The sequence below is a fragment of the Mus pahari genome, chromosome 3, assembly GCF_900095145.1.
Source record: "Mus pahari chromosome 3, PAHARI_EIJ_v1.1, whole genome shotgun sequence".
NCBI lineage: Eukaryota > Metazoa > Chordata > Mammalia > Rodentia > Muridae > Mus > Mus pahari.
The window spans coordinates 54,282,548-54,304,713 of record NC_034592.1 but is presented as its reverse complement, the minus strand read 5'-3'; the positions used below and the strand labels follow the sequence as shown (position 1 = coordinate 54,304,713).

At 42.1% G+C, this 22,166-nt stretch overlaps 1 protein-coding gene across 2 annotated transcripts in view; it reads left to right on the top strand.

The window, feature by feature from the left end:
• Stk39 (serine/threonine kinase 39) overlaps positions 1-14,816 on the top strand; it is a 260,451-nt gene extending 245,635 nt beyond the window's left edge. For both annotated transcript variants that reach the window (XM_021192061.2, XM_029536818.1), the window contains exons 17-18: positions 5,371-5,435; positions 13,280-14,816. In XM_021192061.2, coding sequence (XP_021047720.1) covers positions 5,371-5,435; positions 13,280-13,354 — 140 coding nt within the window. In that variant the 3' untranslated portion in view covers positions 13,355-14,816. The remainder of the gene's footprint in view (positions 1-5,370; positions 5,436-13,279) is intronic.
• The last annotated feature ends 7,350 nt before the right edge of the window (positions 14,817-22,166 follow it).

The following is a 22,166-nucleotide window of genomic DNA, read 5'->3' as shown; positions in this document are numbered from 1 at the left end:
ATAGGGAACTTTTGGGATAGCATTTGAAATGTAAATAAAGAAAATAATAATAATAATAAAATATAAATAAAGAAAATATCTAATAAAATTTTTTAAATAAAAAAAAGAAGAAGAAGAGAGCAGTCATCTAGCTTTGAAGCCTTGGGGCCTTCTTACTTTCATGACCAGTCACTGGATGCAGTAAAGTTTGGGGAAGAGCCCTGACCTGGGCTGAGCCTGCGCTCTGGCCTCAGGGAACTCCCAAAGAGAGACTTAAGTGCAGAGTTATTTGCTAACAGTAGCCCCAGAACATGGAGAATAGCTGCCGCTGTCTTCATTCTCTTCTCTTCAGTGCAGAGGGGTGAGGGAAGAGGAAGCAGACTGTTCACATGGGCTGTGGAGACCCAACGGAGACCCTGGCTTTTATTCTGAACTGGCATCGATCAGACAGATTTCAACAGAGCATTGGCAGGGTCAGAATACTTGTTACAGGGCTCACCTGACAGACAAGGAGTTCTGGGCTGACATCTCTGCTCAAAGCTGTATTTTACCTCATTAGGGGTAGAGGTGAAGTCTCATCTCTGGAAGAAAAAAAAAAAAAAAAGAAGGAGGAGGAGGAGGAAAAATGGCCAGTCTTGAAAAACATAGATTAGTATGTGATACCTGATGCTCAGCTGAGATGAGTCAAGAGTCCATTTATTTTCATTTGCTTTGGGAAACAATTGGGATTATGGAGACATACTTATAGAATAAGAATAATTCTTCTATCAGATGCTCTTAGCCTGGGCTTATTCAGAGTCTTGTATCCCTTCAAAATGGCATGCAAGTGTTTATGTGCTTGATTCTAGGGAGAAAGTCTGCATTGTACGCACTAAGTGCAGCTAAGAACTAAGATCTCAGAGATCCACATGTTAGTTTCATGTGCTCAACACAGATGGCATTCACTCTCAGGCACTGGGAAAATAGCAGCAAACAAGACACTATGTTTTTTTTTAAAAAAAAAAAAAAAAAAAAAAAACTCATTCGAAGGTTTTAGCTCATACATGAGGTTATGTACACCCCCAAAATAACAGTCTATAAATACATGGTATGTCTGGAGTTGATAAGTGATATGGAAAGAAAAAAAGAATCCTGGGCGAAGAGATGGGAACAGGGTATTTCTGTGAAGGGGTGTGATAGCTCAGCTAGGGGGATTTGTGTAGAAAGAAAAAGAGGGAGGCAGCCTCGGAGAAGGGCTTCTCCTTGGGAAGAGGCAGCAGCGGGTTCAGGGGTTCATGGTAGGAGCCTATTCTGAATGCTTGAAGTCAATATGGAGGCAGTTGTGACTAGAACCGGCCCAGAGAAAACAGTGGGAGATCAGGCCACAGGACACCATGGTCCCTGTGTACAGATAAACTTGTAGAATACAAGAAGCGTCAGTCTAGCAAAGACATTAGACTTAGACGATGTCAGCAAGAGCCAGTGGTAAAGACATGGCTGGAGGAGAATGGACTTAGAGAGCCATTCCTGGCAAGATTCAGAACAGGAAATAGCTAAAGAAGTAGATAAGTAGACCTAGTAAGTATCTAGACTCCATGGATATGGCAATGTCCAAGGAGTACACACTGTACTTCTGTGCATCACCCCATGAAGTCGGGAACCTGGAGATGTAGGGCAAGTACTCAGGGAAGTCTCAGACTCTATGTAAGTATCTAGACTCCATGGACATGGCAATGTCCAAGGAGGCAGTATATTCCCATTCGTAGCCCAGGCTCTCACATAAATAATGAGTGTTAAAAAAAGATGCTTTGAGCAATAAAGACCGAAGAGAAGACAGCTAAGGTATTACAGCTGCCCAGAGCACACAGCATGAATATTATAGCACGGTGAATTCCCAGAAGCACTTAAGCACACAGAGGCAGAAAGGACTTACTCCACTTCAGAGAGGTCACCAGCTCCAAGCAAGAGGCAGGATTTGAACCCAGATGTTCTAGCCGGGGAGTTCCAGTGTGTACACACTGTACTTCTGTGCATCACCCCATGGAGTCGGGAACCTGGAGATGTAGGGCAAGTACTCAGGGAAGTCTCAGACTCCTTGCTGATCTGGAATGTAAGTGGGCACTGTTTTCACATCAGATTTAGAGTGACACACGTCCGACCCACCTTCCTCTCTCCTCCCTTTCTCCGCGGAGCTGGGGTTTTCTGCCTGCCTTTGGCATTTCTTGTGACTTTTCCATATTGGCTCAGTGTGAGATCAGAGATGCAGGATGTCTCTTGAATAAATCATCAGCCTGAAGTCATCACCTTGCCTTGCGTTCCAAAATCTTGCTCGTCGTATCTTAAAGTCTTACTCAGACTCAGTGAGCCTTTGTTCGGTACTAGGTAAGATTAAATTAGCACCCCGTCACAGGAGCATCAACATTGTAGGAGATGGTTATGAAATAAACCGGTGTCCTGGGAGAGAAGTGCACCTTTGGACTAATTGCTCAGAATGTAATCACAGGCTATAAATAATACTTAAGTTGTCGTTACTTCTGTATCTATGAAAATTCGGAAAATCAAACTGTCTGGGGAAGGCCTGGCTTTACTTGCCAAAGAAGTGTGTGCTTGGCCACCCGGATACTGATTTGATGGCCCTGACAATCTTTTTTCCCTCTCTGTTTAGACCCAGGGAGGTAATTGCCTGGCTTCCATGGGGGCTATTAATGATGCTATTACAGTTCCATAAATCAGGGTGCTTGCTATAGCTTATGCTATTAAAAAGAAATGTACATACAAACAGCCCTGAAGGGCCTCCTGGCCTACAGTGTGACGCAAAGGAAAACAGCAAAGGAGACTTAAGAGGTACAGTCCTGTGGGCCTCGGCGTGGCCCTGTTTCTCCAAAGAGAGAAGCTCTTAAGACTGAACTCAGTAACTCAGTGGTCCATGGTCGGTAGGCGGGGGCATGGGGAGGCAAGCTCAAAAGACTGAATAGTGTGCACAAAAGCCCGAGACCTGCATTTTAGCTGAGGAAGTCTGAGTTTTGTGAAGTTTAGTACTTGGCCACCGAGGAAATGGGCTTCAGCAGCCAGTATTTCCAAAAGATGGTGTCTCTTAGTGGGCTTAGTGTTCTCCCGAGTCACAGGCAGCCCTGCCCAGCAGTTCCTTCTCTGCCCACTCACGTTCCAGGTAAGGAGCGTTTTTATTTTTGAAATCCAGGTGCACAGTCAGGAGAAGGGGAGCAAACAGTGACACCCATCTTTTTAATGAGTATTGCTGCTGGAAGAGAGATTAGCATCACCCTGAATTTTCTATGATGTCAGTTAAATGAAGGTGTTTTATAGCACTTTACAACAAATTAGAATCAACTAAATTGAAAATAAGCCTAGCAGCTGGGTTAAGTAATCAGGTAAGTGGCCAGCCTTGCTATTTTTACTCAGAGCTGAAGACAGAATTTGAATTTCTAATGTCCCAGAGGTATGGGACTCACACTTGGGGAGCCTGGGTCCTGGGGTAATTGTTTAAAGCGCCAGCAGCCATGCCTGCTTTTGAGTCCGCATACAAGCTGCTAGACACTTCCCTAGAAGTTGGCCCTCCTGCACGTGTTTGTACACCAGAGAGCTGTGAATTAGTGCAGGACAGAGCAGTGCTTTTGGCTGAACATTAGAGAGCAACCCAGAAATAGATGACCCAGAACAAGGCAGTCAATCACCCGCATTAGCCAAGGGAGCCTAATGAAAGGGCAAAAATTCATGTGAAGACTTTACAGCCACTCGTGAAATCAGCCCAAATCAGCAGGGCTATTAGAATGTTTTTATGTCTTAAGAATGCAGGCACCGTCTTCCCTTGCTGCAATTTGCGTATAGTCAGAGTGTCCTGACACAGTAAATAGTGGCTTCCTTTGGTAGACAGTATTTCATAGCTGGAAATCTCACTCTGTGAGTCAGAGTTTCCTACACACATTCCTGATGACTGTAGTATCTAGAATCTATTCATGAAGCTTAGTAAGGCCAGCCTCATGGGTGTCAGTGCTTGGGCTAAGCTCAGTAGCTATGTTATTTGCCAATTGCCTGTGCTAACACAAGAGGAAAAGAGAAGGAGATGAGAAGGGAGTGGGTGTGAGAAAAAAAATGAAACCTTTCAGATTGTCCAGAATGGAACTAGTGAGAGAGCAATAGATGCAAATAAAAACCATATGCTTATAATTGTGATTTATAAAGAGAAATAGGCTATATCAAGTATGTAATTTTTATTTTGCCCTCCTCTGTGACTAACAGACAAAATGAACTAAATCTGTAGAAAATCCTTATAGGTCAATTCCTGTCAACCATTAAAAAACAAAACAAAACAAAAAACAAAAAACAAACAAACAAAAAACCCCAAACCCCAAATTTTCATAGATTTCCTTCTGCTTTCTACTTGAAACTTATAGCATGCAGAAGTATTATACCGTCTTCTCAAAGTTTTTAATCTCAAAAATTCAGGGGAAAATGTTATCTAGCTGCTGAACCAGCAGTTAGTTTCTCTTGTGACATAAAAATGACAAGAGACCCCCATTGCTCTCGGTTCTTGTTCTGGAAGTAACCTCTTTGCAGTGGCTCCAACTTGACTCTCAGTAGTTTGATCTTGAGGTCTAGATGTGAGCAGGGTAGCGTTCAGTGTTCATCCTCTTTGCTTTTTGATAATTCTACTCTTAAGTAGTACTTCAAGATAGGTGGGCAACTGGGAAAACTCGGCTGTCTGTACTGCCACTTGACGAAATGCCAGATCTCCACAGAGACCAGGGACGACCTCTGATGGATCAACTGACACTGAGCCTAGATCCTCAGTATTGAGCTGTGTGCTGGCACTCTCCCTGCATGACCCTGGCCCACTGACTCAGGTGCTGGGCGAGGTGGCCATCACCATAGAGAGGGATAACTGTGCTCTGAGAGCACGGCTGGCCTGCCTGAGCTGTGAGCGTCGTCAGCTGTATCATGTTGAGTTGATATAAGTGGATGCAGAGAACAGAGTGGATTTACAGCCAAGAGAAGTCAAACAGCCCCTCTCCTCTTGCACACTGCCCCCTCCTGGCTAATAATTTTCATAGTAATGAGTTTCAGAGAAACCAACCAGTTGAGACTCTGGAGCTGCGGTCATTTCTACTTTCCATTAGAAAGTAATTTCAAATTTTATTATAGGAAATGCAGGGTTGATGTACAGTGATTAATCCAGATGCACATAGATAGGAAGTGACAGAAATGATGTAAATGGTTTTAGAGAGTATCTGTATGAAAGTAATTTGGTCATTTATATGGACTTTGTAATGTCTGTGAAAGGAATGATTTTGCAGTTTATTGCATCATTAGTCAAATTTTCCGAATCATTGATGTGAAAATCCAGAGTTATTGGAAATAACTTGGACACTGTGTCTCTGTGTTTGTATTTTACAGTGGCTGCTAATTTACAGAAGATTGTAGATGACCCCAAAGCTTTAAAAACGTTGACATTTAAGTTGGTAAGTGGGAAGGTAGAAGTAGACGTCACGTTTCTGTTGGGCCAGCCATGGGAGGGAGGCATTGAACCTCTGCATTCTTAGCGTTGTTGTTGCTGGATTGCGGGAGAATCGCATTTTGTACTCAGTAGTTGCCTCAGCCACACTGGGAGTATTGCTTCTCATCATGGCTGGAAAGTCTTCCTTTGTGAATGTAGGTCATTTTTTCCTCATCAGAACTTTGACTGTGAATGGCCCTTTGAGACCCTCAAAGTTCTGGGCACCATTTTTTTTTCCTCTAGAACTCCTTTCTATTGCACCTTGACCGTACACACAAAATTAAACTTAACTCAAAGCAGCGCTCTGACTGAAGCTTTCCTCAGTGGAAGCCAGGTGGTTGCAGCTTTTAAAAATAGAGGCCGATCGTTGTGTAAATGGTCCAGGTAATTGGAGACGACAGCAGAACAGCGCACCAAAGGCTGGCGAGACAAGACAGCATTTCACCCGCTACTCTGAAACCACGCCACCACGCTGCTGTCGAGGATAGCTGTCCTAACAGTTTTCTATGTGCTAGCACATTTTACATCTAAGACAGAACAGCGAGCATCCTGAAGAGACAGGGAAGTAGTCCAGGTCATTAACATTGATGGTTTTCCAAGCAGGTCTCACAACAGGGTATGAAGGAAGAGTAAATAACTCATTTTCAAAGCACGAATTAATCTTACCAAGGGCCAATCAGAAGCCACAAGCAGTTTAAGATCCAGAGGACCAACATGTGACTGTGCACATGTTACTGATGACCTGCCCCCTTGGTTGTTCCTAGAAAATCAAAGGGAAATTGCCTGTGGGCTGCAACCGCTGCATGAGTAACCACAGTGAACAGGAGCCTGGTGTTCATGAATCTTCTGTGTCTTGCATCGCCTCTCTCTTTTCAGAGAGCTAGGCTGTGTGATCACATGTAAACCACAAGAACTTTCACAGCCTGTACCGGGTAACAGGAGAACATTTTAACTCAGTATAGAGCACTGTAAGACACAGAGCTCTCCTGGGGGGCTATCTACTATCTCTCCCCAACTGTGTTGGAAATTCACATGTGATTTTGGGAACATATCTTATTCATATGAGAGCATGTGGTGAGAGCATGTTGAAGAACATTTTCCTCATTTTGGATGCGTGCACCGAGGCAGTCATTTGGAACTTTCATGCTGATTCATAATGAACTTAACATTAGTGACCCTGGCCCCTCTTTCAGCAAAGTTGTTCTGAAAGCGGCTACTACACTGTCTTGAACACAGTAGGAACAACAACACTCTCCACATGTCTTCCTCTGGTCAGGTTTTAGGTTTCCTGGATTATGTCTTGATTCTCTCTTGCATGCTCAGCACCTCAGTAAGAGACACTGCTCTGCTTCCGAGACCCATCTTCCTTACGACTATTGCTCAGTGCTCAGCTTTGGGTGCAGAACTGTGGCTCTCACCAGAGTAACCTCTCTGTGGTCCCAGGGTGCTGGAAAGAGTGGCTCTCTACTGCCCTCTTCTGAAACCCTCAGCCTGCTCTTGATGCAGAAGCCTCTCTGATCATCTTCTCTTACACATCTCCTGCTGCACTTGCCCTCTGATGGTGGGGCCCTTTACATCTCGAAGTCTGAGGCCAACCCGATGTCCAGGATGACACAGTAAATTCTACAGATTCGACTCTGGTCTAGCTCAGAGCCCGTGCTTACAGTGCCATGTTGCCTTTCAGAGGCAGCCTCCAAGCCTGTGCTTTCTTAGAGTCCTCTGGGTTCTTCTTTTATATGCCTGGAGGTCGTTGCTTTGCTTGAGACTGGGTCTCCTCTGAACCATAACCAGTGAGCAGTGCTGCCAGATACAGAAGAGTCCGGAAGCACATCCATCCGTACGTCCCTCTGCCTCAACTAGACAGCTAGCAGCGTGAGTGTTCTCAAATAGACAGTGGTAGTCTTTCCTCCAAACCCCAGGAGTTAGAAATGTTAAATAAAACCAGTCTCAGGAATGACCTTCTGTTCCTGTCTGTCCAGCCCCTGTTAAAGCCTCAGAGGTTTCTTTGTTGTTATCAGCAACCAGCAGGTTAAGGCCCACTCCATACAGCTAATTTGAGCCATGGGCAGCCAGCTGAAACTCAGAGTCCGATGCATTGGCTTTCATTCATCAACTTGGTTATGTTATGTGAAGAATAAAAGATCAAAGCGTTCCAACAGTGGTATCCTTCCCAAGCTACTGCTGTGGTTCAAGGTCCTTTCATCTCTCAGCTGTTTATCCTGATTCTAATTGTAGGGGGAACATCAGGGGGCTGGACATCACCTAGAGAACAGGGAGGTCTTACTACTGTGTTTCTTTCCTTGCTGAACTCCTGACCCTTGTCTCACTCCTGGGACTGTAGGGGTAATGCCCAGGCCGTTGGCCCGGTTCTCCTCTTTAATGGCTTGTGCAGTCTGGGCTTTTAGAACTTTGAAGGCAGCCCCCCCCCCCCCTTAATGATGCTAGAGCTGGAAGCATTCCTCCTGTAGATTAATGACTTGCCATTTTATCACCATCACCACCACCACCACCACCAGTCGGTTCACCTGTGTCCTTACCTTATATATCTGATCAGTTATGAAACCAGTAGTACAAAGGACCAAGGTTGGTGTGTACATTTTATCCCAGCTCTCAGGAGGTAGAGGCAGGCAAACCTGTGAGTTGAAGGCCAGACAGAATTATAGTAAGACTTTTATCTCGTGTGTGTGTGTGTGTGTGTGTGTGTGTGTGTGTGTGTGTGTCTGTGTGTGAATATGTGTGTAAATGTATGCCTACAGACACACACAGAGACACATAAGAACACACACAGACAGACACACACAGACAGTTTGCTTGTACTGCTGCCCAGGAAGATCTTTAGTCTTCTTTGACAAGTGTGTTTCCATGACCATGGCTAGGGATCTGCTTCTTCTCGGCTTTTAACACAGTGCCTCAGCCACGGGGCTGTTTCAGCTCTGTATCCTGTGGCTTTGAGCTTGACTCTGCTTTGGAATTGTTATTTTTTTAAATTAGCCACCCTGCCGTTTTGTAATGTAGGTGAATTTTGCTGCTTTCAATGTGGAATTTTAAAAATTGCATTAGTGAAAATGTGAAATAAGATATATTTAATTTGCTTTTGAAAAAAGTATGAATGGGAGTGAGTCTAATTAACATCCAGTTGGCCCCCATTGCAGGAGCATTATAGATTTTAGTTGCAGAAATGGAATGGCATTATGTACACACAGGTAAAGATTTCATAAGGGTGTTGATTGATAACTGAGTACTAAGGTCGGCTTGGAGGCTGCTTGACTGGACCACATATTTTCTTGAAACGTGGGTGAAGTCAAAACAGACAAAACTGCTTGAGACTTTTGAGGTTCTGCCTGATTGTAGGGGGATAAGAGTGAAATCTAAGGCTCTTAGCTTGTTCTGAAGGACCAAGTGGCCACCCAGCAAAGGCTGTCCAAATGTGGGACAGACCACAGAGTTGGACAGAAACCTGGTAAAATGGCAGTGCCAGGGGCCCTATTTCAGGCTCAGGGTGCTGGCACACATGGGACCTGAGTCACAGGATCTACCTAAGTGAGAACTGAAGTTCTGAGCCTGAAGTTTAAGGACAGGCTTCATAGGTCATACAGTGTTCCCACTCCATGGAGCCCTGGAGTAAAGTACCGTTCTCAAACTCCATGGTTCCTTGTAATTTCCTGGGGAGCTCAGAGGCTCCCCAGGCTATACCCAAGCCAGCTGAATCATCACCCCAGGCTATACCCAAGCCAGCTGAATCATCACCCCAGGCTGTACCCAAGCCAGCTGAATCATCACCCCAGGCTGTACCCAAGCCGAATCATCACCCTGGATGAGAAGCTAACGGGTTTCGGAATGTTTTCAAACTCTCCCACTACATCTGAAACATAGCCACCTTTTGGTAGAGGTGTGTCACGGGGATGAACTTCAATCAGCCCACAATTTCTAGTCTATTTCTCTGCCCCTTGATTGCTGATCAAGATGTGAGCTCTCGGCTGTCCCTGCATTATGGATATTGTCTGAAACTATAAGCCCAATGAAACAGTGGTTTAGTAAGTTGGCTTTCTCATGGTGCTTTGCCACAGCAGTGGAAAAACAAAAACTTCCATCCTGATGTTTGTGGTGACTGGACACATTTTCATTCCGGTGCATAAGTGTTGTTCGTACCCTGTATCCTTACACACATTTATTGGTGTTTGTTTCCTTAATGACCGCTGTTCTGACTCTGGGGAGATAAAACCTCAGAGTTTTAATTAGCATTTTCTTAGTGACCAAGGATGTTGAATACCTTTTCAGATATTTATTAACTGTTAGAATTTCTTCTTTTAAAAACTATCTATTCAGTTCATTAAGCATTTATTGATTGCATGATTTGCCACTTGGTTATTTAACTTTCACAGTTGTTTGTATATTCTTGAATGGATGAATCCTTGTCTGATACATAATTAGCAAAGTTTGGTTTTGTTCTTATTCTGTGTGCTGTCTCTTCGATCTGGTGATTGCTTGCTGCGGACAAATTAATTTTCTAGAATTCCATTTGTCCGTTCTTTAAACTTCATTTTGAGGCTGAGGTGTACAAGGTTTAGGTAGGTCATTGGCCTCTGAGGTTCCCTGTGACCCTTCTAGAGGATTCTGGAGGTCATAACATGTCAAGTCCCACTAAGACGGAGTTGGATTGCCTTCTCCACTGTGTTGATCTTGGTACAAAGGTCATGGTGGGTAAATCGCACCATGTTGCTGGAAAGCAAAGCAGGAGCTTCATTCCATCCTCCTGGTTACACCTCATCCCTGTCCTGCCTTCATTCCGTCCTCCTGGTTACACCTCATCCCTGTAAACAGTCATGGCCGCTTCATTGAAAACTGTTCCTAGTGAGACAGGGAACCCTTCCAGTTTTATTAATTTCAACTTGAGGACATGCCCATGTACTACTCTGTAATAAAATAGGGTTCGATCTTTCTTTTGGTGTGCAATGGAAATACAGTGAGGGGCTTCAGGGAAAGCCCCCATGAAGAGCGGATTGTGAGCTAAGATTCTCTTTACCCTCCCTCTCCCTCCCACAGGAAACCATCTTACTAAGAAAACCTGACAAACGATTGTTATCAGATTCAGCTGTGTAGCAAACAGTACTTTAAAACCTGACAATATTTGTTGTTGGTAACGAATTGGAATTTTCAAATGAAAATAGGATTTTGGCAAACTACTCTCTGCTGTTGTATGACAGCTCCCCAGTACTGAGACACTCTTCCAAAGAGACTGCTGACGGGCCATATTAATGAATACGATTTGTTTACACTGTCTAACAGTCATATTCTGTAATGAAATAACCTTTAGAAGATCTATAAAACCCGATGGTGCTTAAAAATCATACCAGGTAAAGATCTGCTCAAAGGGCAGAGAGGACCAACGGACTTTAATGGAATGGAGCGCAGAAAGTTCAGCGCTCTTGTTTCAGATTCCACGCTGCAGCTAACCTTTCAGAATCACCACTGGGAAAGTTTTGGCACTGTAGCAGACGGTATTTGGAAAGGCTTCTAAAAATACCCCCCCTTTTCTAAATCCGAGTTTGTGTGAGGCTAGGTTTCTCTTCACATACTTCAGGGCAAGGGGTGTAATGGAGGAGAGTGAGTGCAGATATATGTCCGAGAACCCAGCTGTCACCACTAAGCAAAAACGTCAAAGAAGGAAATCTCGTCATTCTTCTCAAGGGTTGTCGCTGCTGCTGCTGATTCTTTGTGGGAGGTGATTTTTATTTATGGTAACGTGGAGTGAGTTCATTATTAGATTTAATGAATCAGTGAACAAATATTTTAAAACTGTATGTTTCACTTTCTAAGCTAATATAGTAAATATATTCTACACGAACATGTTTTTAATGCAAGGGTTTTTTGTTTTGTTTTGTTTTTACATTTGGGGGATACTGGGACTGAACCCAGGGCCTCATGCATGATAAGTGTGTGAGGTACCACTGAGACATAGCCTCAGACAATACTTACTTTCTCAGTTTTAGTTTTCAAAACAGTCAGTACAATGAATGTACCCCCACATAAACATAATTAATTGGAGTCGTTTTTTAACAGTAAATAGTGGCCCTGAGCCTTAAAGGTTTGAACACTGTTTCAAGCCAGAGTGTTGGTCCCTTGACTCTTGAGTGATGACATCATGTGTTCATGGTCTCCTGGGTGATTTGTAGATTGAGAAAGAGGGAGAGAAGCTAAACATAGCATGGGTCAGGGACAGCAGGCTGGATGGAAGATGCCTGAGTCTTAGAGGCAACCAAGCAAAGGCTGTTCAAGAAATAAGCAGGTCTGCTTGCTGGATACCCCGTCACAGAACGGGAAGCCAGGAGAGTCTTCTTTGTGTGCCCGCGGTAACCAAAGGCCTGTTACTAAACCGCCACTCTGGAAGAAGGAGTTCCTACTTCTGTTCTGCTTCAAGTCAGCTTAACCATTGTGGATAGGTTTATTAGTCTTCCTTGTTTCAAGAAATTTTGGTACTATTTTTGTCCTATCTCTGAAGTAGCTTTGACGGCTTCAACACTGGCCACTGGGAGCGTTTTGTCACCAGCGGTGGTGGCAGTAGCATGTCCTCGGCTGCTATCACTCACCTGCCTAGAAATCCCATGGTTTCTGCTGCCAATCAGTGAAATTAAGGAGAGCCTCACAGGGTGGAAGAGGGAAGGTGTTGGGACAGGAGAAGAGACAGCTGTAGGGGAACAGGAAAGTATGGGTTGAGAGTGTTTCAGCACTGGTGTGACAGACACTTCCAGGAAGTGTCTGCTGAATTGCCCGCCCAGCTGGATTTCCTTGTTGGAAGTGAGGGGAAGCAGAGTCTGGAAGCTGTTCTCCACTGAGCTCCTCAGCTGTCAAAGAAAGCTATGGCACTGTCAGTGTCATCAGTGGACAGGCACAGCACTGAATCCTTGCTATAAATGCTGCTTGATCTTATCCACCTTCAGGGCACTGATTTGACATCAGCATAATTTACTCTGAATGTCATTTTAGAGATAGTTAACTAAAATGTCTTCAAAATTTTAAAACAGCTTTTTAACTATATTCATACTTAATGAGAAATGGTGCATCGGACACAGGCAGGTTTCATGCACTCACTGTTGTTTGAACATTGTACATACATAAGCTGCACTTACCACGTGAAGGGTGGCGTCAGTAAAGGAGTTTGAGGAAATAATTTAGCATGAATTGAGACTGGAAGTTTTTATGTGGCCCTTTGAAACTTAATCACTTGCCACCAGCAGCACCCTTAGCATTTCTGCAATCTCCAGTTCTGATCAATGTGATGATAAGATGAAGAAAAACCTTAAAAATAGTGATCTCCAAATAGCCGTGTGTGTGTGTGTGTGTGTGTGTGTGTGTGTGTGTATGAGTGTAAATGTGTGTATGAGTATGTCTATGTGTCTGAGGGTGTGTCTGTACCCACGCACATACTTATATGGGTAAAAAGAAATGAATGGGGGTAAAATAACACATTAGGGTCAATGATGCTATCCCAGAAAGGGTGGCTTATTTTCCATATCTTCTGATCATGAAGTAATAGGAGTAATAAAGTTTTGGTACACTATGATTTGCTCTAATTTTAGGTTTAAAAAAATGTGTTAAATAATATGAATAAAATTTTGTCAAAGGAAAGAATTCTGCTACTGTGTAAGCCATCTTTTACTGAAACAAAAGTACTTCAGATAATGAGCTTCTAAAGAGAAAATGACAACTTTGGCTAACAGTCTTGAAGGCTCCGGTCCATGACTGGTCAGACCCATTCACTGATCTGGGCTCTCAACCCAGTGCACTGACCGGTTTCTTCCTCCCTTCCAGGCTTCTGGCTGCGATGGGTCGGAGATTCCTGACGAAGTGAAGCTGATCGGGTTCGCCCAGTTGAGTGTGAGCTGATGTATGCCCCTTGCTGTCACCCTCATCTGTCGTGCCCCTTCCCTCTCCCAGCTCCCCCTTTGCCTCCTTCCTCTCACCCCCCTCACTCCCAATTCCCAACAAATAAGAAGATTGTGAAGAGGCTGGCTTCGATGAAGTGCGATAAAAAAAAATAATAATAATAATTTTTAAAAAAAACTGTGAGCACTCCGAGTTCTGCTTTATTCTCCAGCAATCCACAGTGTGAGCACAGGCAAGCCCTACAGCTGCGCAACTGTTGCTGATTCCTTTCCAGAGAGCTATCTACTATTCTTAGCAGTCAATTTTGATAGCCGGTAAGGGAGGAGTCTGAGACACACTCAGGTGGTCCTGTCTCTTGGCAGCAAAAGGAATCTTCTACCAGAAGCCTTTTCTCCTCTTACTGCTGTATTTCTGTTTAATACTTTAATTGTACATCTGACAATACTGCCTCTTTTATGTTGTACTTAGAAATTAATATACTTATAAAATTAAGATTTATTAGCCAAACTTGAATTCTAGTTTTAAAACTGACTGTGAATTTTATTTTTCATATATTTATGCTTTACACACACCGTAGCTATGAGGGGAAAGTTTTGATTACATGCTTTCTGCAGTTGATCTCTTGTTATTTAAACAAACGGTTTCAGGTCAATCTTTGGAGTATTTGTAGCTTCTAATTTTTGAAATGACTGAATTAAGAATTTGGATGCTTGCTCTTTTGGTTGGTTTGCCTAAAATCCAGTCCACGATCCAGTCGTCTCTTGGGAGAGGGAGGTGCCTTGCAAACTTTCATATTACGAATGTGCCTGAGGCTGCTTAACCCTGACTAGTCTCAGATCTCAAACCCGCACTACACGAGGAGGCATACTTTTGCTTCATCTGGACATTTAGAATACTGTAACCGTGCTGCCGTTCTGTTAGATTGCTAACTACATCCCCCGTCTCCGATTCGGCTCTCCTTAGGCGATAGGATTTGTTGTTTTTAAGGCAATAAACTTGACAACACCAGAATCCAAGTTTTACTTGAAAAACTCCGCAGAATACACAGTGGTGTGAAAAACAACAGAAAGGGTTTTGTGCAATGACAAAAGGTAAAAATGCTGTAAACGTTCAAGAATAAATAATTCCAACCCACGAACCTCTTGCTTGACTATGTATTATGAACCTAGCAAACCTTAGGATTTTCAAATTTGGAGTCAAGACCTTCAAGAAGGTTGGCTCCGGGATGGTACCATTGCTCTTTCCTAGCTAACCCTAGATACGGCAGCTCTTATGTACTTTAAAAAGCAAATATATATTACTAAGGAAAGAAGTTATTTATAATTGCCTTGTCATAATCGTTAAGGTGTTCTAGAACCATTTGCATACAATTTAATGTAATTCCATTCCATTCTGTTGTTTACACAATTACTCAAAGATGACTGCAAAGGTAAACGGAAAAATAAAAGTGTATTGCACAGTGTACTCGTGTCTCCTCTGTTTCATTCCTCCCCCAGCCGTCACCAGCATCTCCACCGTGCAATTCAACCCTGTCCTAAGATGCTTAGCACAAGCAAGGGGACCAGTGAGAAGTGCCCCCGCAGGATGGATGCCCTGCACGGGAAGTCACAGACATAGAGAATAGGTTTTAACCGATTGCTGAAACATTCACACTCCACTTAGACAAGCAGCCCTCGAAAGCAGTGGGGCTTCAAGGGACAAAAGAGAACAATTCCTTCCAATGTCCAGGGTCATTAAGTGACTCATCCAGACCATTTCTCAGAGCTGCTGGCAAAGCAGGGCACGCTGGATCCTGCTTCCTGACACAAAGAACACGTTCTTGACAGTTTTCAGTACTACTGGTGAATAAGAGCAGCCCCAGAAGTTGAAGGTAAGTTCCCATTGCTGAAGACACCACACACTTCAGACAAAGGACACAGACAGTTTGAGCTATAATTAATCCCATATCCTCCCCTTTGAAGATTATTTATAATACCAGAAGGTGCTCTGCGAGCTGCTTATAAAGGAAAGCAGTAGGCAGTCCAACGCTGCTGTGATGCTACGAACCACATGGCCAGCGTGGTAAGATATCTCTGAAGTGGGACTTTATCTCTTGGAGTTAACCAACAGCTCTCTAAGGGGACTTATAGACAACTTGAATGGAGGGAATGCCTGTCCTATAAATCTATGCAACTACACATGGCTAGTGAGGTCATGGACCTTAGAAGAGAAACCTGTTACCGCCACTGTCCTAAACCAATATAATCCCAATCTGCATTCTAAAGATTTACTTTTCCTTATTTCCATCCTTATGTGCCCTCACCTCTTGTCAGAGGAGCTCCTTTCTGAGCAGAAGGTGACCATTGCAGAAATCTGCAATTAGTTAAAATGCAGACAATGACTCATTGGGGTGTTCCTCTGCCCCCAAGTGATATATCCAAAACAGCTCGTTAAGTGTCAGAGAACACCATGGAAGAGAGGACAGAAAGATTGTCCAAGGCAGAGGACCAGGAAGTCTTCTGTGAATATGTGCCTTCTAGCTATGATCGAGAAATTCCCCATGTAAATCTCAACAACATGGATACCTAGACAAGATCTGAAAATCCCAACACAGGGCTCCATCTGTAGATAAAGTGCTACAAGCAGTTAACAGCTGCTAAGAGAGGGAGGGTTACCTTCCCCAGGGACGAGCCCCCTGATTGGCTATCCAGTTTGTAGTTTGAGAACATTGTATCCAGGTAACACACAATGGACTCAGCACATTAAATTTAGCTGGTTACAAGAAGGCAGTGACCAAGGAGTTGTAGACAGGAGGAGGGAGAGGTGGTAAGTTATGTAATTATACTTTAATTAAATAATTAAAAATAATGCTATATGATAAGACCTTCATATTCTACTCTTAAAATGACATTGCACCATGATAATAAGTGTCATCTAATTTCTGCATCCATATTCAAAATATTTTCCTAATAGCAGATGAGGGGATAGATTACATACATTCACATAAATATGATAAAGATTTTAAAGCACATGAGAATTAAGGATAAACAGACAATAAAGTTTGCTTAGGAAACAAAGATTAAGGTTGGAACATTCATTGCAGGAGTTTATTTAATTGGGAAAATAGTCAGATTTGGACTAACTTCCTAACCACAACATACTACCTCACCATCAACAATACAAAAGGATCTATAAAATCAAGAGTCCCTATAAAAATTCCTAAGTTCTATTTTTCACATAAATTGGAAAAAAAAGTCTTAAAATTGGAATAGAAAAACAACAACCCAAATAGCTTAAGCAGACTTAAAGAACGAAATAGGCTAAACTACCTTATTTCCTGCTTTCAATTTTATTTGCTACAAAGCTTTAGTCATCTACAACCTAAGTTTAAACTGCTATGAACATAACTGATCACCGGTCTCTGAAGGGAAGGGCCTATTAGTACTTGGCTAGGAGACAAAGCTTTTCATAATCCAAGTGTTGTGCTATCATAAAATAGAACTCCTCATACACATAGGGTAGAGATCCCAGAAATAAGCCTACAATTGTGTGATCAACTTATCAACCAAAACATATAGAAAGCACTAAGTCTTCTGTGAAGGCTATTGAGAAGATAAATCTTGCGTATGCAAAAGGATAAACTGATGTTTTTTTTAACAAAATCTCAACTCAGTTTTACCTGTGAGAGTCAGATGCTGGGGAGAGAGGCAGAGAAGGCGTTCAGCCGAACTTCCTTCTCAGCCCATGTCCATAAAGGAATCTCTCCTTCATGCTGTCTCAACAAAACAACAAAAGAAAACCCTCAAACTGGATGTCCCTCTTTTCTACTTCTTGTGCCTCTCTCTGTCCATCCTTCTGACTTCCTCTTCCTCTTGATAGTTTTTATTCTGTGTTCACTTCCTGTCAACTGATTGCTTACTCCATCTATTGACCTATGGTGGACAACATTTCATTTTATTTTTCAATAAACAGAACTCTCAGATTGAAGGTGTGTGCTAGGGCTGAGCCTCACCACAACTAGAAACAGGTTTTTGTTTTTTGTTTTTTCAGTAAGCAACACTATCCGAGGGTTCACAGCCTGATCAAATATTCTGAAACATTTTCCCCATTTTATCTTAAGTAAGAAGATTTAAACTCTAATGCAGTAAAACTATTTACAATAGTGAAGGTATTTCTACCAAGCTTTTCACAATATACAGCTTGGTTGCATTTGGCAGTTTTAGGATTTAAATATTTTGAGTTCAGAGTACAGTAAAATATTCACGGCAGTCTCATGTGAACTCAGCAATTTGAATGTCCCGAGTTTGTAATCTGAAAGCTGCTCATGGGTTGGTGTTGGTCAGCTTAGTGGCAATCCTGGCTAGGTAGAACATAACAGTCAACCCAAAGGTGTCCATTTTGTGTGCGTGTGTGTGTGTGTGTGTGTGTGTGTGTAGAACCTGGTGGCAGAAGAGGCAACTTTTCCAGTGGTTATTGTTACCACACCCCAGGTGGATTAGTCATTGCAGGGGCCCGTCATCTTCTTGGAGACCTCAAAGGCTACTGTCAGGAGTGATAGAAAATATTTTAAATGCCATATTCAGAAGATCTCAGAAAGGTTTGAGGACCACAATCTAGTAAGTACATCTAGATACACAAACTTTGTACCTAATTACCTGCTTCAGGCCCAACCCTGAAAACATGGACAGGGAGCTAGATGAAGATTGTTTCTAGAATTAGTTAATATTCTGTATGACTACTAATACCACAACAGGAAGTTTATAGGTACATAATAATCTTACAGGTTTTGAGATATTTTTACTTTAAAAGTTTTAGAGAGTCAAATGGGAAGCAGAAGATTATGAGATTAGCAGCAATAGACTAACCCCTTATTATTTGTTCTCCTCTGTCCCATACCGGGTGGCTCTTCTGATAGGGGACAGAGATTTTGGATTTTTTTTTTAACAAGCATGTGTGGGTTTGCTGAAGTAGGAGCCATGCTCCAACTTTAATTTCTAACTGAATTGGAGTCTCATAAAGACCATTTCCCACTTAAGTCAGGGAGGGAAGCAGGGACAAGCTGGAAGTGGACGATACCACTTGGACAATTTCCTCTTTTACTTAGGACATTTTCTCTTGATGATCCATCCTTTTACAGCAGATATTTCATTTGTCCAGTGGTCTCTGGATTCCTTAGTTGGATGCTTTTATTTGCCCAAAAAGATAAGAGCAAAACCCTGCCCCACTCTTAACTATGGGAGTTCCTTTTTTGGCAGATTAAATCTTTCCTAGGGCAAAATGTTTTTTTGGCAACAAAAAGTATTATCACCTAAGTACGTATGGATAAATATACCCATACTCTGCTTTCTCTTCATATATAAATTCAAAATTTAAGCGTATTTATTTTTTATCACAAACAACATTGACTTTAAATTTCAGCCTGTCTATTACAAGTGGCTCTTTAATTAATCAATATCCAAAATGCTGCTCCCCTTCTAGTCCTTCCCTCATAGATTCCCTCCCCCTTCCCTTCTTCTTTGAGAGGGTAGGGATCCCTTGGGTATCACCCAACCTGGCCCATCAAGTCTCTGCCAGATTAGGCACATCCTCTCCCAAACAAGACAGCCATGGAAACAGAGCTGCAAGCCTGCTACATACGTTCTGAGGACCTCAGTCTAGCCAGTGTGTATTCTTTGGTTGCTTGCTCAGTCTCTGAGAGTTCTCAGGGGTCCAAGTTTAGTTGATTCTGTTGTTCTTCCTGTGGGGTCCCCTCCCCCCTCAGGGCCATCAATTCCTCCCCCCAACTCTTCCATAAGTGTCCCTGTCATCTGTCTAAGGTTTGGCTATGGGTATCTACACCCGTTTAAGTCAGCTGTTGGGTGGAGCCTCTCAGAGGACAGTTACACTAGGCTCCTGTCTGCAGGTATAACAGAGTATTAATAATGTCAAGGAGTGGTGTAAGCAGCTATTAAATTTAAACCATTGTAATTCTTATGTGCTTGTTTCTGCCTCCCAAGTGGTGGGGTTGGTTAAAGGCATGTGCCTATCAAGTGCTGGACTAAGGATCAAACCACCATGGCCTCGCTATGGACTTGTTATAATAGTTATTGTCGTAGGGATGTCCTGGCTTAATTTGGTTATCCATTGCCTCTTATTGTTTTAGTGTTAAGGGTAAAACTTTCATGTTTTTTCAAATATGTAATCTATTGCTTCTGATTTATACTGAATTTGTTCTCTGGAAAATTTTACTATTCTAGTCTTAATTAAACACAGTGCCCAGTTTGTCCACTACTTTATGATTTTTATATATCTTTGTATATTTTGCCTCTATGACCTAAATAAATTTTGATGCCATTCATTCCTAAGTTTTGCCATTTTCATTCATGACCAAATACTGTCACCATTTCCCCCTGCATTAGTGGTTTTCTATCTTGTTGACTAGATCACTCTGCCACCATATACATACCCTGAATCGGAGAGGGTAGAGATGTTCATTTTGCTTTCCTAGCTGACTTTCTATAGCCAATAGTGCTACACTTATCTTGTAGTTCCTTCCTCAGTACTGGACTATTGAGGTCTGGGAATCTCTTTGCAAACCAACTCAGATGCCGATCTCAGTTAAATAGAGGTGGTTTATTGAATGTACAGCCCAAGACTGAATGATCAGGAATGCAGTCTAGACTCAGGAGCCAAACTGCGACCGTGACTATTTCTTGGGGCCAGTTTATAAAGGTGAAAACCATAATGAGCTCCTGTACAGGTGCAGGAAGTGCTACCCAGTAGTCAGCTTTGACTCAAACTATTCTGGGTTAAAGAGTTCTAAGTGACTGTTTTTTTTTTTTCTAATTGGTCTTAAGTGGAACTTATGGTTGTAGAATTTCTTTTTTTTTTTTTTTTTTATTTTTTTTAAAAAGCTTTATTTATTTATTTATTATATGTAAGTACACTGTAGCTGTCTTCAGACACTCCAGAAGAGGGAGTCAGATCTCGTTACGGATGGTTATGAACCACCATGTGGTCACTGGGATTTGAACTCAGGACCTTTGGAAGAGCAGTCGGGTGCTCTTACCCACTGAGCCATCTCACCAGCCCGTAGAATTTCTTACTACTAACAAACCTCAGAACTTAACAGGGCATGTGGTCAGCTTGACCCTGCTCTGAGTTAAGCTGTTTTTCTGTGTCAATAGCAATATGAAGCAACTGGGAGGCGTGTAACAAAATGGCTATAGCGATGCTATATAGGCTGTATTGTCTGTAGGCTGCTGTTTTCCATTAGTTTTGGTTCCATCGGCGACTTATGAACCATCAGTAAATCATGCATTAGCCAAATGTTGTGACCATTCTGCTGGTTCCCACAGTTTAATAGGTGCCTCTTTGGGGGCAAGGGTAAGCAGTTTAGGAATGTGGTTTATAGGCAACTGAGCTAGCTATTTGGTCAGTGCAGGAAGGCACAGACCCTTTTGCAACCACATCCTCGTCACAAAGGAATTCAGATAGGTATCAGTTCCACTGTAATGCTCCCCCCTCCCACCGCCGCCCATGTCAAAGCATGTGAAGGACTCTGTCTTCAAATGGATACAATCCATCATTTTAAGAAGTGTGCTTATGACCATAGGATGGTTGGCAATGACTGAGTATAAGGTTCTTCACCTAATAAATGTCCCTCATAAAATGTCCCAATTTGTTTCTCAAAGAGAGAATATGTATTCTTTATACATGGAAAGCATTTGCAATAGAAGCCAACAGATAAGTGCTGTTGGAGTCCTCAGTTGCCAATTCACCAATAAATATGATATCTGTAATTAGGGTATCACCTGACTCAATATTGGTCAGGGTTGCATGCATGGTGATGAGCTTTTCTAGCAGTTGAAAAAGGTGCTCTTTGTTCCTTTCTCCATTGGAAATTAGCTGCCTTTCTAGTTACCCTGTAAGGGGCTTTTATAATAATATATAAATATGGTATGTGATTTCTCTACTGTTCAAACATACCAATTAGGAGCTGTATCTGAGTTTTGTTCCTGGGTGGTGAGATTAAAGGCAGGTGCCCTCACCACCTTGTTCATTGTAACTGTAGAATTTAGAAAAGAACTAACTTAAAGAATTCTGCCTTTCTCTGTTGGTATTAAAGGCTATCACTGCCCTGCTCAAATATTTTATCTTAGCTCCAAATCACTCCAACTCATAGAAATTTAGGAAATAAGTTTCAACTGTACTAATACTTTGAATTTATTTGAAATATTTTAAATATCTTAGCTGTGTTTTTAATACCAAACAATAAAAATATCCTTTTTATTTATAAGAAAAACCCAAAAGCTTATGTCCAAGATGTTGTGGCCAAGTGACAATCTAAAGTCTAACATTCTAATGTGAAATTAAGACACTTAGTATAAGAAAACCCATTTTCCATTTCATCCCAATAAGTCAAGTGTGCCTTTGATAAATTATCATTCTGAAATACTATTTTTCATTTTTTCATGCTTCTTCAAATGAAAGGCATTTGTTAGTCTTCATAAGTTAGTTTGGACTGAATGACCAAGCTGTTTGATAAACTATCACCTCTCACTCAGGAGTTCTCTCCTGTTTTGATCTAAACTTTATCAGTCTTGATAGCCACAGCTGTTTTTCTCCTGTGGAAACAAAGACAATCTCTTCCCCAATGTAACACATTTGCTAATTTCTATTCTGAGGTCAACACAACTTTAAAATATATAGAATGATTTAATTCAGTGTTTTTTTTTTTCTCCTATCCAATACTCTACACAACTCTTGTTCCTTTCTCATTAACATTAGAAACTAAAGTTAATAAAGCACTGTGTAATCAGTCTATCTCTGGGGGTCTTTATTACCCCCTTTT